This window comes from Notechis scutatus, chromosome 3 (assembly GCF_049901735.1).
Source record: "Notechis scutatus isolate UNSWTSFEM ecotype Mainland chromosome 3, rNotScu1.2, whole genome shotgun sequence".
Classification (NCBI taxonomy): Eukaryota; Metazoa; Chordata; class Lepidosauria; order Squamata; family Elapidae; genus Notechis; species Notechis scutatus.
In genome coordinates this window covers 136,945,847-136,963,063 of record NC_142011.1, presented here as the reverse complement: position 1 = coordinate 136,963,063, position 17,217 = coordinate 136,945,847, and the positions used below count along the sequence as shown (strand labels likewise).

At 38.9% G+C, this 17,217-nt stretch overlaps 1 protein-coding gene across 2 annotated transcripts in view; it reads right to left on the bottom strand.

The window, feature by feature from the left end:
- Window positions 1-628: 628 nt before the first annotated feature.
- The window catches only part of TNFRSF11A (TNF receptor superfamily member 11a), a 42,236-nt gene continuing 25,647 nt past the window's right edge, over window positions 629-17,217 (bottom strand). The window contains exons 4-10 of one of the 2 annotated variants that reach the window (XM_087961200.1): window positions 15,724-15,867; window positions 15,001-15,094; window positions 13,008-13,099; window positions 9,241-9,348; window positions 7,343-7,392; window positions 6,230-7,037; window positions 629-1,830 (exon numbers count right to left, since the gene is read on the bottom strand). In XM_087961200.1, the coding sequence (XP_087817326.1) occupies window positions 1,436-1,830; window positions 6,230-7,037; window positions 7,343-7,392; window positions 9,241-9,348; window positions 13,008-13,099; window positions 15,001-15,094; window positions 15,724-15,867 (1,691 nt within the window). In that variant the 3' untranslated portion in view covers window positions 629-1,435. Of the gene's footprint in view, window positions 1,831-6,229; window positions 7,038-7,342; window positions 7,396-9,240; window positions 9,349-13,007; window positions 13,100-15,000; window positions 15,095-15,723; window positions 15,868-17,217 lie in introns of both variants that reach the window. The other variant, XM_026675377.2, reaches the window with a different exon arrangement.

Here is a 17,217-nt window from a genome sequence, read left to right as displayed (position 1 = left end):
ATTAAGGTCATTTGATGATATTAAATGAACCAGTCACCTTTTCTGAGTATAACAGGAGGTGTCAAATTGGATTTCATTAAGAACCACATCAGGATTGTGTTTGACCTCAGGGGAGGGGCAGGGGGCATGGCCAGCTCGACATCACTCGTGTCGGGGTCGCCTGTGGTGGTCCGAGTGCTCTGCTAGTGAAAACGGGCTTCTGAGGTCCATTTTCGGTTGCAACGGCTTCCTGTAACCCTCTGTCAGTGAAAATGGCACTCAGGAGGCCCGCATGCAGCCTTTGTGAACTCCGTTTTCAGCTGCAACGGCCTCCCGCAACCCCCTGCCAGCGAAAATGGAGCTCTTTTTTCACTGGCAGACGCACTGTGGGCCGCCCCTTTGCTGTTTCCAGATCAGCTTTGCAGGCCAGATCTGAGCAATCCATGGGCCATATCTGTCTCACAGGCCTTGAATTTGACACCCTTGGTGTATAGTGTTCTGGAATGACTGGGAACAATGCTAATGCTAGATTGTTGTTAAGTTACTTTTCTAAAATAGTCAAGCCCACCTTCTCTGCCTGTCTTGAGAAAAAGTGCTCACGAGCAATCAATCTTCTTTCACACCATTAATGAGAATATGGGGGGAGAAGTTGTGGGCACACACAAAGTGTTAAGTTTTATTGTTTAATTTGGAATCATGAGCTTCATAGTGATTCAAACACTGAATGATGGGGCTGTTCTATAAGTACAACTCACAACTTGCTACTCATTCAGTGGCAAACTTTTTAAAAAAGATGACACAACCCATGCAGGAGTGTATGGTGCCATGAAGTCTTACTGAGACCGAGAGCAACTGCAATTTCCTTTCGAAAAATGTAAGTTCTTGGACAAACATTGAAAGGATGAATATGAAATATTTTAAATGAAAAAGAGAGAGGCAGAAATCTTATCTGCAACGTGAGGATAGACAATACTAACTTCTGTTTTCCTGAACTTTCATCTGTATTTTCTGCAGTAAAGGTTAAGGCAGCTGTGTTAACGTTACCACTGTACATAAACAGAAGCTACCATTTTAAAAACAAATTCTATGGATGAGTCTTAGGCAGCATGTGTCAATTCCATAGGAACATCATCCTTGGCATCCGGAAGAACAGCAACGACACAACGCATCTCATCTCTGAATCCCAATACACTACCCTTTTCCTGGAAAACCAAAATATTCCACATAGCATTAATTCAATTGTCTCCTCTACCATTTTTATATTGGAGCAAAGAACCCCCTTTTAATCCGGTAGCCGGCAATCTGACATCTCAGCAACCGACAGAAGGCTTCCTTTGCTTAATTAGTGCTATCTGCATCTGCTTTCCAGATCACGGTTCAGTGAATGATACTTGTGTCAGTTCTTTTGACTGAATACCAATAATCAGCATTCGTCTGCATCAATGCACCATTTCCTTTAAGAATATCCTGGCTTCCCTTCCTCTTGTACAGGCTGTGAGGCTTCATGAGAGAGGTGCTTCTTCTGGCTTTCACAATTCTCTTCTTGACCAATTGGCCCAAAAGTCCTCTTGTATCCTTCTACGGTGCTTTGAGGTTCTCCAGATTCCATGCTGTGACACGTATTGATTTCAGCGCATTTTTCTTTATACTGGTCAGCATTGCCTGCAAATGTCTCACAGCGGTTTAAGTTTTCCTCTTGCACTGGGTTCCCCAGGCTGTCGTCACTGGATCCAGGAGTCATCGACCCTTCCTGGGAGTTCTGACTAACATAGACAAAAATAATTTCACCCTTAAAATTCATGACTTGTCCACTTGAAATGAATGTAGAGTTCCCGTTTCCTGTCACATTTCCTAAAAGGGGTCAAAGCAGAGGGAAATAGGTGCAGACATAATTAATAGGACAGTAAGAGAACTGCAACTAGTCAATATTACAAGGACGGACATAGTTTTGTGCAAAAATAAAAATTGGTATCCCAAGGCAACATCAACTGGAGGTAAAATACTGTCTTGTTTGCATTTCTGAAAAAAAAAATCTCATTCAAATTACTCCAGCAGATTAATGGGGATACCCTTTGAAAATAGCCAAAATGGGACATTTTAAACATATACCCAGACCACAAGTACTATAAATAAATACCTGTATTTGGTACTTTAACACTACCAAAGCATCTAATCAGAATTAAGATATTGGCAGTATACTACAGGTTTGCACATTCTACCAATTAACATTATTTTGGCATCTGGTTTGCATAAATTGCACTTAAGCCATAATATGCTTAATTTAGTTTTAGTTCAAACTAAACTGGTGTGAACCCTGCAAGCCAGTTATAGTTTATGGTTTGGTTTGTTGTATAAGTTCAGCTAATTGTGATTTAGCCAATTATCCATGGCTTAATATAATGAGTTATGTTTAGATTGGATAATTTATCATATAATTAGATTCTATTTTATTCCTATGATAACAAACATTAAGAGCAGAACACAGGATAGACACAACATGCTAAGACATTTTGTTTTGTCTTAATTTAGTATATTTTATGAAGGCAGTCGCTGTGTGCATTCTGGCAACTCTAAAAAGACCATAGAAATATTTTATGAGGTCTACCTCTCCACCAATTATCTCCAAATACCTGACACATTCAACATATTAAAGAAATGTATCAGTGTGTTCATTTGTTTAGCTTAGAAAAGAGCATTATTGCTGGGGAACACTTGAGCACCCTGATCATTTAACCACAATTAAGACATTGATTAGTTTTACATTTCTGCACCAGACTCTACTGACCCCATGTCAGGAAAAAACTTATGAACAATTCCTCCCCTGCCTCTTGATGAAGTGCACATTTCCATTAGCTGTAGAAAAAAAGGAGGTGATGCCCATATTTTAAAAATACAGAAAATATTTTACAACATTTTCCAAGGCAATCTCTTAGAGAAACATTTACTTTTCGTATGATAAATAGGGGTGGCTGCTGTGATTTTTCTCATCAACTTTTGATTAATAATTTAGAATGGTGTGCAGAACCAAATAAACGATCGACTCTTGGTCCAAAATAACTAGGGTGTGAAGCAGGGGTGGGATTCAAAATTTTTAACAACTGGTTCTGTGGGCGTGGCTTAGGTGGTAGGTGTGGCTTAGGTGGTCATGTGACTGGGTGGACATGGCTTGGTGGTCATGTTATTGGCTGGGTGTGGCGAACTCAATATCACTCACATCGAGGCACGCATCTCCTCGCCTGGCCTCTCATGACTGTGGAGATGCTGCAACAGTCATAAGTATGAAAAATGGTCATAAGTCACTAAGTGCCATTGTAACTTTGAATGGTCACTCCACACAAGCAAAGTACCAGAAAGGAAGGGGAAAAAAAACTCCAGAGAAGTTCCTGAGACATGAAGTCTAGTCCTGCCAAGAATGTAATAAGGGTTAAGGGAGAGGCAGTTTCCGTAAGCAACACCAGAATGTTTCCTTCCTGCCTTCCTTACAGGATTAGGCCAGTAATTTCTTCTAACAACCGGTTCTCTGAACTGCTTAGAATGTTAACAACCGGTTCTAGCGAATAGGTGCGAACTGGTAGAATCCCATCCCTGATGTGAAGTAGAGCAACAAGGATGCTACCAGAAGAGGAAAATTCTGAAAATGCAACAAAATTTCCAGGCCTCATCCAATATTATATGAATGTTGTGTTCACTGCATGAGAGACTCGCCCATCTGCTTTTGAGATTTCTCCAAATATTTGAATTAAATTTGGAGAGTATGCAGATGTTGAAGACGGAAGGGTATTCTACTGATGGATCCCACTGAATGCAATGCTTCGAAAACACTGGGATTGAGTCTGCAAGTGGTCCTTGTTTAATGCATACTTGTTCAGTGTCTGAACTTACGCTGGTACTGAACAATGTTACCTTATGACCAGTCTTTGTACTTATATCAATTGCTGTGTTCCCATGATCACATGGTTGAGATCCAGGCGCTTGGCACCTGGCTCGCAATTACAAGAAAAGTTAAGGGGCAGGCCATCAGGAAGTTCTCACAATTACAAGACAAGTTAAGCCATCAGGAAGTCCCAAATGGCAACTCACTTAACAGCCCATGTGATTTCACTTAACAACAGCAACTAGAAGTGCCAGACTCTCCATTGCTAAATTACGTGGCATCATGCATGACCATTGCATCACCTAGCAACAGAAATTCTGTCCCAATTATCCTCATTATACAGGTCAAAGACCTGTAAGTACATATGTTGATAGATAGTACTTGTTTAGTCTTATAGAACTCATCCTTTGTTTCTAGGTGCAATTTCAAGATGCTGGTTGTTACCTATAAAGCCCTACCTGGCATACAGCCTGGTTTGTTGAGCAGCCAGCTGTCTCTTAGATCATTGGTCCCTAACCCCCATGCCACAGCCCACTACCGGGCCGTGGCCTGTTCGAAACTGGGCCTCAGGAGAGATGGTCAAGTGTGAGTGGAGATTCACGTGCAAGCACAAGTGCCCTTTGCCCAAGTGTCCTCTGCTCATGCGAGTGAGCCAAGTGCCTGCCACTCACGTGAGTTGAGCTTTGTATGTGAGCGCAAGCATCCTCCGCTCACTCGTGAAGCTCCATCTGCATGAGGACACATGCGCCCACCACTCATACAAATGGAGCTGTGTGCGTGTACGTGGCCTGCCATTCACACTCCCCTCCCCCTGCTGGGCTGGGCTGCCAAGCTGGAAAGGTTGGGGGACCTCTGTTCTGTAACATCTGCCTGCCAATCTGATCCTGCAGGAATGGCGCTCTCCAGGTTCTTTCGATTAAACACTGTCATCTATCAAGACCCTGGCAGTGTGCCTTCTCTATAGCACCACCTGCTGCCTGGAATGAATTTTTCCCAAGTTTAATGAATTGTTGTGGTTATCATTGTGAATATTCCATATTTTGTTTAACAGGATAACTGTCAAGGGACAGAAAATAATTATTCATCAAATTATCCTGAACATATTGTCCAAGTGATTGTATACAACCATTTTCTCTACACTGGCATTAAACTACAGTGCCTACTATTATAGCTAATAGCTTGTCAACTGTAAATGATGAGGACTGTAGCCCAGCATATTTGGAAAATGTACAATATAGTATAAAGGATGCCATTGAAAAGTATGACTAATATTTTCATCTCCTTTAGTTGTACCTCTCGATTTGTAACTGGAGGTTCACTGGGAATGTTTTTTTTTCCCTTTTAACCATCACCACAACATTGGCTAGCCAACTAGCTTGACCAAGGTAAAGAGTGCCAAAAAGCATACTTTGTTTGCTGGGTGGAGAAAAACCACTGGCACCAGAATATAATCACACTGGGTCTAAGTCATTTCCAAAATCCCAGAGAAAAATAAATGTTCTTGCCTTATTTAAATGATCTTGAAAATTAACTGCTAGATTAACATGCAGAACCAACCTTACTATGAAGCAATATGAAGTAATTGCTTTAAATACGATTTTCCACTTTTCTGCCTCTAGCTTACATTCTTATACTGTATTCTCAAAAATGAATAAAGAACAGATATAATTTCAATGTTCAGATATGTATAGATCGAAGGTCTACAATGCTTTCATTTGACTTGCCTTCCTTCTTCGTCTTCTGCACTGACCTCCAGAATTATATATACTGCTATATCTACATAGTCTTGACTTCAATATAGAAATTGTTTGCCGTAGATTTAATTTCCCAACATAATCTACAGAACTGAGATCTGTTAGTCTCCCATACAAATAACTAACAAAACCTGTCTTTATTTAGTTTTTTTTTCAAGATAAGGTGGGTGCTGCAATCTGGTCTGTAGATGCTTAATAATATCTACCCCTCATTAACAATAAAAGTGGGCAGCGTGGTGGCTCAGCGGTTAAGACACTGGGCTTGCTGCCTGGAAACAGCAGCCCAAGTTTAAGACCTGAGTGCCACACAATGTGTGAACTCCTGTCCTCAACCCAGCTCCTACATACCTAGCAATTTGAAAGCAAGCAAATGTAAGTAGATAGAAAGGTACCACTTCGGTGGAAAGATAACAGTACTACGTGAAATGTAACAATGCTCTCTGATGTCATGCTGGCCACATGACCATGGAAATGTCGTCAGACAGCACTGGCTCAATAGCCTTGAAATGCGGATGTGCTCCGCCCCCTATTGTCAGCAACGGCCAGCGGAGTAAAATCCTCAGGGACTTCTTTACCTTTTTTTTACAAACAACAAAGTGGGCTTCATATATAGAGGGCTTACCAGATGCTGCTGGTGGATCTGAAACATTGTAGTTTGACTCAGATGTTCTTTTTGTATTCTGTTCCTTTCCGTCAGATGAGTCACTTTGGTCTCCGACATTGTTTGCTGACCCATTTTGGTCTCCCAGAGAAGATTCCAAACCACAGGTGCCTAGCAGAGCAGATCCATTTTCTTTTAAGGAATCTGTGGCATTGTCCAGTTTGTTAGGAGGTTGTCTACAAGGTGATCTGGCAAAGCTATGCTTTTCTTCGGACATCAGTAGGGAAGTACCTACATCTTCATTATCAACATCTCTCATCTTGGCACAAGTGAAATGATTACAAGAACTCTGCAGGTATTTATGTGAGGAAGCATGAATAGGGTCCATTGCACATGATGTGTCCAAGCAACAGCAGTGTACCAATTCCTCCAGATTTTCAGTTCCTGTGAAGAAGTAATTCAAGCTATCGTTCTCTCCCACTTCTAGCGGTTCAGAGAAGGGTGATGCTGGTTTGCTATCAGATTGGCTGACTAAAGGTAAGTAACGCTGCCCATGAGATACTTTGTCCGTGTATTCATCTTCCATAGGCATCTGTCTAAAGTGGCCGTCCTCAGAAATGGTAGTTAGAAACAATGCTGGAAAATTTTCTCTTGATCCATAAAGTATTTGATCCGGACCATCTTTTTCACTTAGGAGATGATCACATGGGTGATGTACCTCATCCGGAAAGCCATATTGGTCAAGATCTAGCAAATAAGTCTCTCCCAAAAGCTGAATGCCAGCAGGATGCGCTACATTTGTGTTTACAAATGTATCACAAGAAGAATCCTGCAAAGAAAAAAAAATAAAGTTTCCTATAGTAGTAGTGATAATCTGTTAAGTAAACCCAGCAAACTGCAGACCAATTGCAACAATTTAAAAAGAAAATTCTATGGCTTAAAACCAAGGGAGTCTTTGTGGTTCTGTTTCTTATACTTTCATCATTTCCTTTTGACCTATGTCAACCAAGCTGTTTTACAAATTACAACTTTATTTCATCACTTAAGAGTTCTCCAACACACAAAGATATCAGAAGAGAGCAGCCAAGAAAAAACATGAAAAGGTATAAACATTCATAAAGCCTTACAATTTACCTTTTTCCCTTTTACTTGTTGGCATATTTCCTGAGCCCAGTATTGTAAATCTGCTGGAAGGAAATATAGAGAAAAGTATTCAGTTAGATTCTAGAATTTTAGCAGAATATTAATGAACCACAAATGCAACCATATATATTATGGCTAGCTGTATAAAAAAAATCTTTACAAAAACACTTATAAACATTCAATACTTAAAAATAGGATTGACCTATTTATTCACAGTGAACTATCTGAGACATATTATCATAACATATAACATTAAATTTTGATCACAGAGTGAAGCGCACTTAAAGCATTTCAATGGACTTGTACACTTGCTGTAATTGTGTTCACTGACAAGAGTAAGTGAAAAAGATGGCACACATATGCACAAATTAAGAAAGTTTGCATAATAGTTCATTCTTAAATATTGTCAATTTGTTTTTAAATATACTTTGCTAAAAATAGTTTGCTTTTCGAAGGGTTTGTGGTAAAATGTGAATTGCAAAGTGATTCCCAATGCCCCCCTTCACTCTACAAATGGAAGATGTGTCTATCTTGACAATCTATCCATGACTAAAACAGAACATTCCATATCAGTTGGGTCTTTGTTCCATATCATGTGCCATCAATTTATGACTGACTTGCTAATGACTTAGCTGTATGTGGGTGATTGGTTGGCTAGTCTGTTGCAAGGAATATCACATGAATTACCAAAAGAACAATTGTATATATAGTACTAGGAAGAGTTTAAAAAAAAACAATTGAAGTAACGCTAATCATGAGTTTACTGGGAAATGTATTCTATGGATTTGGTTAAAAAAAATTATTTAGTCAACAAACTGCTTGCTTTTTATGTGGAAGAATGCATTTGTTTTAGCTGAAATAATGTCATATACAAATTCAGTTATTAGACAAAAAAGTTAATATGTCCACTGTCTGCAAATAAAAATATCTTTCTCTTGCTCTAAAATTCTAAATGATACATACAAAGTTATCAAATTCAGAAACTACTATGCCTTAATTTTGTCTAGGAGCTACTACCTAATGCCCTCCCTTTCATTTAGAGGATTCTTCCCAGAGAGCAGAAGCCACTTAACCTTGACTGACACTCAATGTTGAAATTGAATTGTTTCAGGTTGGTCCATAGCCTTAAACCAGCGCCCAATTCAGATGTGAAGCCATTTTGTCCAACTGTATGTAGCTGCATCAAACCAGCCTCAAAATCCTATTTTCAGCTTCAAAAAAAATCTATTGATTATGAGTGTGATGAAGACAAATAACCCTGTTACAGCAATTTCTTATAAGGGGTCCTATTATTTCAGTGGAGGAAGTGCAATTACTTGCAATTAAATCTTCCTTTGAAACAGACATAAATGTTTGTGTGCCTGTCAGCCACCCTTCTAGAGCCTGACACACAAGATGATATAAACGTGAAAATCAACACACTGGGCAATATTTTCATAATTGCAGAGTAGATCGGGCTTACACAATTGGCAGCCATATGTGTCCTCCTCCCAATTTTTCATGCAACACAGACATTATTAAATACATAGGCAGTAATCACAATCAACTCTATTTAATTTAAATATGTCAAACTTGGATTTTGTCCTGTCTGCAGCAACTTCTTTGCTCTGCCCTCACTTTTCCAGTTGCAGCTGCCAAAATACCACCCAAAAGCCAAGTGTGACCTTCAGCCTAGAAAACATTGCCTGCTTCTGCATACCCTTGGATCACATGGGTACATTTGTGAAAACTGAAATGGATGTCCAAAAGTTAGAACTTAAACGATATATAAAAAGAAAAAAGTAAAAAAGTAATCTGGCTTTTATAATAACCAAATTAAGAGATTTAAATAAAAATGTCTGTTAACTGTAGTTTTACAATAAGGTAAGAAGTTGTTAGGTGTTACATACCTGTCAGTAATTTCCCCTTACTTCGATAATATACAGTAAGGATAATTACACCAGCCAAGGCAATGAGGAGGAATGGAACAATCAACACATAAAATAATTTCTTGTTTTCTGGAAAATGACAATGAATTATAAAAGCTTAGACTCAGGAAATATAATTTTGGACCAATTTATTTAAAAAAAATACAACCCTGCTTTTTAGTCAAATACTACAGGGAAGCATTGTAGTGGTTGACTGTTAAATTTCACTATCTTTCATTATTGAAAATAGAAACATAGGGCAAATTAGAAGCTGGTTATAGTTTACAGCAGTGGTCGCCAACCAGTGGGCCGGGGACCACTGGTGGTCTGCAGAGAAATGTCACCCCCATAGCACCCCCAAAACAATTAATCCAGGCTGCGTTGGAATACAAGGTTGTGCCATCCACATGGCCTGTGGGAACAGAAGACTTGCATTGCGAACAACACAAGGTAGTAAGGGGAGGGAGAAAAGGGCGGAGGGGGGGAACTTGCCCCACGTGCCTCTCCTAGCCACCGAGCAGCTTCTTTCCGCTTCTTTCTTCTTCTGCTTTTGGCTGCATGCAAGGAAAGCAGCAAAAGTCTTTCTTTCTCTCCCCCAAACTCCGCCAGAAATGAGTCTTTGGGACCCTGCAAGGCATCCTGCTCCAAGAGGCTGCACTGGTGCGACAAGTCTCACAAAGACTCATTTCTGGTAGAATTTGGCGGAGAAAAAGAAAGACTTCTGCTGCTTCTGCTGTTTTCCTTGCATGAAGCCAAAAGTCTCTCTCTCTCCCCCCCCTCCCCCCGGAGCTGGTATCCTGCAATCCAAAAAAAGAATGATTGATTGGTAGGAAAACGGGGTGAGGAATTTTCCTGCAGACTTTTTTAGGGATTTTCTCAGGGTCTCTGGTCCGCGGGACTTAAAATTATGAGTTTGGTGGTCCCTGAGGTCCAAAAGGTTGGCGATCCCTGGTTTACAGTATGTGCAATTTTCAATCTATTTGTGTCCTCTGAGATAACACGCACACACACACACACACACACATGCTGTGGGCATCCAAGATTAATTTTTGGCCATGAATTTTCATGCTGGGAAAAACAAACATAATGTTAAGATAGTTTGAAGGTATTGTGCCTGGCCCACCGCATTTTGGAGTAAGTCTATACTACGGTCTGTCCCAAACCGCTCAGCTATAATTCCAGAAATGGGTCCAAGTTGTTGTTGACCATTTGTTGAGAGTACAACACATCTGACAGCATAAGGGGCAAAAACAAGAGTAGCCTCTGTCCTATATGCACATATTTTAGCCTAGTGGTTTTCAATCTAGCTGGTTCTGTGAAGTAGCCTAAAAGATACTGAGTCTTTACTGATAGTCCATGCTTAATGATGGCAATTAGGATCAGAATTGCCAAGCAACACAGCCAGAAAGTACAATTATGTGCGGTTATGTGACTGCACCACTTAGTGGCAACAGTTCCAGCACTTCCTATTGTTGTCATTAACCAAATTCCATGCCTTCATTAAGGGTGTTATCATGTGGTCATCTTTTGTTATCAGCCAGCTTCCCCATTGACTAGCTTGTTGGAAGCTAGAGTTGTGAGCCGGTCACCAAGAGCCTGGATCTCCAGGGATATGGTAATAGCACCAATTATGAGGACTGGTTGTAAATACCACTCATTCAATGCTGTTTTAACTTTAAACAGTCACTGAACAAGTAGTTGTTAAATGAAGATGATCTCTAACTGCATCTTTAAAACTTACAAATGATAAACACAAGAACAGAATGGATAATAACATATGTCTTTCTTTGAAAAACTTAAGTTTTTACTTTATATCACAGCGGGACACAGATTTTCTGAACACTGCTAAATGGCATTTAAGATATGAATTTTGGGAACCAGTGTATTAGCTAATAAATTTGTGGCTTATGTCTATGCAATTTAACTTGGTTAAGTGTTTCCCTTTTTAGGCCTCTTGTATTCTGGTTAAACTAGAACTGGGCAACCTGTAAACCCAGCCTCAATTTTGTTAACTCAGAGATTACCCTTGGATTATGTTGTCAAAAACTGGCAGGAAAAAAACATCCATTTCTGATAACAGGGTTTCTTTATTCTGCATCTTTAAATCTTTGCAAACAAATATCTATGGGCAAATATCCACTATTTCAAGCTGCCCACAACAATAATCTGTTGAGATTCCAATGACCTTCCTGTGAAGGTCTTTGTCAAGCGTGAAAGGTCAAGTCCACACCTGCAAGTCCAATTAAACTGATTTAATGCTAAAGCCTATATCTAGGAATCTTTTCAACTAATGGTTAACACTTGTTTGGAGTTAGATAAGAATTCAAAGAATTCAAAGAGTCTGCTTGCGGGCTATATAGAAATTCTGGGCTGACCCCTTTTTAAACTTCACCTCCAGGTTCTGCCACTCCTTCTCCTACATCTTTATCTGTTCCTCTCCATCTAGTTTATCCATTTTATTCCTCTTCTTCAACTTCCCTCAACTTTGCCAAACAGATATTATTTTTCTCTATTGTTTGTGGACATTCCATACTCAGACTCTCTGAGTTATGTTTGCTTATTTTTCCAGGCTGGGTATTTTCAGCTTTTGTGTCAGATAATCCTGTAGCTAGCAAAGGTTGACCATGCTGGTCAGCTCTGAAGCACACTACAGGTAATCCTATATACTTAGAAAGTCTTCCTGGCTGATAGTGCTGCAGTATCCAAATTCCATCAAGCTGATAGTGCTGCAGTATCCAAACTGACAAGCCCAGAGCATCCTTGGCCTATCCTGAAGGTTGTTCAAGATGGGATGTATATTGCAGGCAATCTGCAAATCCTCTAACCTGGAAGCATTTCAACCTGCTTCCACAATACTAGAATGTCATGGCTTCAGGCTACCCAAATTTCTTTACTGAGACAAATTGGATGGCCTGTCTGCCTTGACAATGCAATTACCTCATCTCAACAGCCCAAATCCCTTTGTTGAATAGGATCTCCATTACTTCATATAGGCCAGATTGGCCTCCATTTCTCTTTATTTTGTCTTCTGCCCTAGGCAACTCGCATATAATCATTTATTATTAATCTAAAGTGGCCCATTCATGTCGACCAAATTAATTCACCTCATTTATGCATTTACAATTTCAAATTGTTCTTGGGTCATGCTTTTCATGTTACAATTGCACATGTCATTGTAAAACAAAAACTGCTTTCAATACTGACACCATCAGTGATTAGATTTTCTTTGGTCTAGTCATGTCATCCCATTCAGTTCTATTCACACAAATTCAATATATTTCCTCAATAATTGGAAGAGTGCCTTCCTGCTTCACATTCTCATCATTTGGCGCTTAAACTTTACTTCATATTTCAGCCATGCTCATATACATTTGTTGTCAAAATACCAAAGCAATTTGCCATTTCTTTTCTGGAGTTTGATTGTGGAGTTCCTACTTAATAGATAAGTTGGCTTTTCTTATGCCCCTAGATCCCTCTACTTGTCCTGAGTTCTGTTGTGGATTTTTATTAGCATCACTCTTACCTTTTGGAATTTTATTTATTTGGATTGAATAGCTACCCAACTCCAATGGACTCTTACCAGCAATGAAACCCTACCAGGAGCTCCTGCTCCTGCTAACATCACTCATAGCATTATTGAAGCTATTGAGCAGTTCACCATATCATGGGATGAAACCAAAATAAAGGGTAACCTTATACCAGAAAATCCTAAAATAATATTACTGTGCAGTGAGTGTTTTTGTATTTACCATCTTCTGAATGTGTTTTCTCTTGTATCTTACAAACTGCATCAGACCAACTACTCCCAGGAATCTTGTCTTCAGTACCCAAAGCTGTGCAACTAAATTAAATAAAATGGAAAGTGATAAATCATATTGTTTTTGGATGAGACATGCGAATAAAGTAATGTATGTTTTGGAGAAACAACTTCTTCACACTCAATCACAATAATACATGGGCAAACAACTACTCCAAACTCAAGGTAAACCACTCCAAAGTCAATTGCAGAAAATACAACTTCAGCAACAGAATGGTCAACATCTGGAACTCTGTTGTTACAGCCTCAATACCTCACAGCTTCAACTTCAAACTGTCTACCGTGGACCTCACTCCATTCCTAAGAGGTCCTTAAAGGGGGCGTGCATAAGCGCGCCAGCGTGCCTGCCGTCCCTGTCTTACTGTCCCCATTTATCTGTATTTACTCCCTTTGTTATTATATTCATACTTATACTTGTTATCTTGTACATGTTTAAAAAACAAACAAATAAACAAATAATAGCATAAAGAGGTAGCGAGGCGATGCTTAGGCTGTAATTACAAAATCTTAGAAGCCTGATTATACTTTACTTCTCCTCCCTTTTATATCCCAGTGAACTAGGGAGAATCCTACATGATATTTTCCAAATACTATCTTTTCCCCAGGCTTTAGAGAATGTTTTAACCCCCTTTGATAATTCTTCCCTATTTCCCCCAGAGTCACCTGGACTCTCTACAACCTCTCCCATAATTCCCCACCACATGGGAATGGTACAGTATATTAGTTTAGGCTATCTGATCTGGAGAGAAGCAGACTGTAGAACGCTGACATTGATATTATGACAAAAGAGGAAAAAGAAAGCCAATTTCATGTATAATATCTAATATCTAATGAAGCTCATAACCAAATTTATAAATATTTATTCCTACACTGTTTAGTCCTGTTAGTCTCATATGGGACTCTTGAGAATTAATGATCAGTAAGGAGGTTTGCTGGTTTTCTACAGCAAGCCATTTGCATACATAGATTTAACACTATGCCAGAATTTTTAAAGCAAGTTTTGTTGAACCAGGTTATCATGACATATCACAGTGACACTATGCCATAACAGATGGGTTTACAATAAAGCATTATGGTGATCCCTAATCGCTACTTGGAAGAAACAATTTTAAAAAGTACTTTATTTTTTTTTAGGGTAGCTCTATTTGCGCAAGTGGCGTGCACACAATCCTGTTGCTCACTTAAATGGAGTGTGCATGTGTGCTTGCCCACTGTTTGTGCAAATGAGGATGCGCATGCACGTACAAACTCACTGGCAGTTTCTGTGGCCTGGTTGCACTCACAGCTCATTAGTCGGCCACAGCCCACAGGTTGGAGGCTCCTGGGTTAAATGGCCTTTTCATAATTAAATGAACAATTAATTTTTCAGTTTATTCAATTCATTTTAACTAAAATGGAATGGAAGAGAAATGAATTTCCTTAATTTCAAAGAGTAGACAATATTCCCACTTCCTTTTTTGTTTCACGATCTATTTCTCATTTTCCTATTGCTGTGTTTCTCCACCTCAGCAATTTTAAGATATGTGGACTTTATTTCCCAGAATTCCCTAGTCAGCATGTTAACCAAGGAACTCTGGGAGATGAAGTCCATATAAGTTTAACGTTGCTGAAGTAGAGAAACACTGCCCTTCTGCAAGTCTCAATTTTACATAAAACACAAATACTTATGGATTACTGCTGAGAAAAGATGGAAATGCAGCCATTATTACAAAATTAAAATAATTTTAATATACATCTATTCATGTCACAAGATCAGGCAAATGAAGATTTATAGATTGTAATGTTCAGAGACTAATAACTGGCAATGACAAATTATTTCATTTTCTACAACCAACATCAGTGTTTCTAAATACAATTCAGCACCGACATCCAAAGATGTTCTTTGTGTCTTTGTTAGAGCACTGTTAAATGTATATGAAACTTACTTTGTCCAGGCTTTGCATGCATCAGTTGCAGAGGAGACATTAGAAAAATAACCAGTGGGACAAGGTACGCACACTGTATTCTTATCTTGCTGTACTGTGAAAGTATAACAACACACTGAGCAGAGCACCACTTCTCTGAAAAACACCACTTGAAAACAATGTGCTGATAATATTTAGGATACATTTTTGCACACACTGAAGTGTTACTATTTGGAACACTTTGGCCTTTTTGGCTATTTATTTATTTATTGGATAAAATATAACACTGGTTTTTAAATGTAACATTCAAGGCATTGGAAACAAGCACACTGATTATTTTTGCTTATAAGGAGGTTCATATACATATAGATATACACCTACACTTTCATGCTGTTATAATACCAAGAATGTGCTAAATAACCAACATGATGTTTAAGTATTATTTCTACACACTATTCCTCCCATGATAAAACTGTTAACTAACAATAAGTCAAAATAATAACTTTTTTAAAAAATAAATAACATTATAAGATTAATTGAGGCATATCACCCAGGACTGAAATTTACCCCAATTTCAGTGGCATAATTTTAAGTATCTAATATTCAGCAATGTTGGAGAGAAAACTTCACTCCAAGAAGTTTTATTCTCAGGACACTTCCACTGTCAATCCAGCTCATCAGTAGTACATTCAGCAGGGTTGACTAATAAAATAAAACTTGAAGAGATGTTAATTGAAAACTTACTAGGAAATTTCACTCCAGAACCAGGAGAGCATTTTGTGTTTCGCCGACAACAATCACAGTCTCTGTTCCAATGGTAGCCAGCAGTACAGGCACATTGTCTTTTGAATGTGCTGTTTCCTGGAATCACTTCTATTAAAGCTCTTCCTTTAAATGCAAAAAAGGGGGAAAGCAGGTGGAAATTAAAGTTTAAGTCATGTATTCTCAACCTACTTGACATAAAGTTTGTATCATAACAGACACACAACTGAGCATTCTTTTCAAGTGAGGCAATGTTACTACTTGCATAATGTACAGATTCCTGATTCATGACAGATTCTGAATGCTGCCTGTTGCAATTCAAACGACAGGGAAACAAGTAAATATGTGGTAATTGGTGAGAATTGAAGAGAGTTTTATGGAAAAACTGAGTGTTCATGATTTATTGCAAAAAAATAGTCTAGAATTCAATGTCACAGTCAATCATGATGTTGCTCAATGTTGTAGGAGGTTATAAGGGTCACACAAGACATCTTTTTACAGAGGCTAAAGGGATTATTTAAATGGAGATGTCCCTTTTTTGTAGGATTTCAAATAGGGTGCCTAAATGAACTCAAGTAACACCCACCTTTTGCTTGCCTTTCTAAGAAAGGCACCCTTACCTAATAAAAAAAAAATCACAATATAGTTATAGTCCTGTATTTTAAAGCTGATAAAAGTGTCCTTGAATTAAGGGCTGATGAAGAACATTCTAAGCAGGGATCCCCTACTCCTGGTCCATGGCCACGGCATTCCAGAAACCAAGCCGTGCAAACAAGTGAAGCCCCATCCGCAGGATGCAGGCAGCACACATAACCATGCCGTCTCCGGTCCGTAGAAAAACCTCTCTCCATGGAACCGGTCCCTGATGCTCAAAAGATTGGGGACGACTGTTCTACAGAACTAAAGAGTATGGCAGAGAGACAAAGGTATTCTTTCTTTTTTGTTTTGCTGTATGTTTTGCTTTAATGAGATGTATGTGTCTATGCTCAGCTTGTGGCATGCTTGTGTCTTTGTATTGAATATTTCACCATCAGCTCAAATCAATCCATTTAAGGGTGATTTGAAGAGAATCTTTTGGAAAAACCGAACGTTTACTGCAGAAAAAATGGTCTAGAATTGAATGTCACAGCTGAGCATGATGTTATTCAATGTTGTAGGAGGTTATACAGGTCTCTTCACTGAAGGTTATGTGTTGTACTTGAATAGAATAGAATAGAATAGAATAGAATACTTTGTTGGCAAGGTGTGATTGGACACACAAGGGATTTGTCTTGGTGCAAATGCTTTCAGTGTACATAAAAGAAAAGATACATTCATCAAGAATCATCAGGTACAACACTTAATAGTCATAGGGTACAATAAGCAATCAAATCATACTAGGAAACAGTCAATATAAATTGTAAGGATACAAGCAAAGTTATAGTCATACAGTCACAAATGGGAGGGGATGGGTGATAAGGAGTGATGAGAAGATTA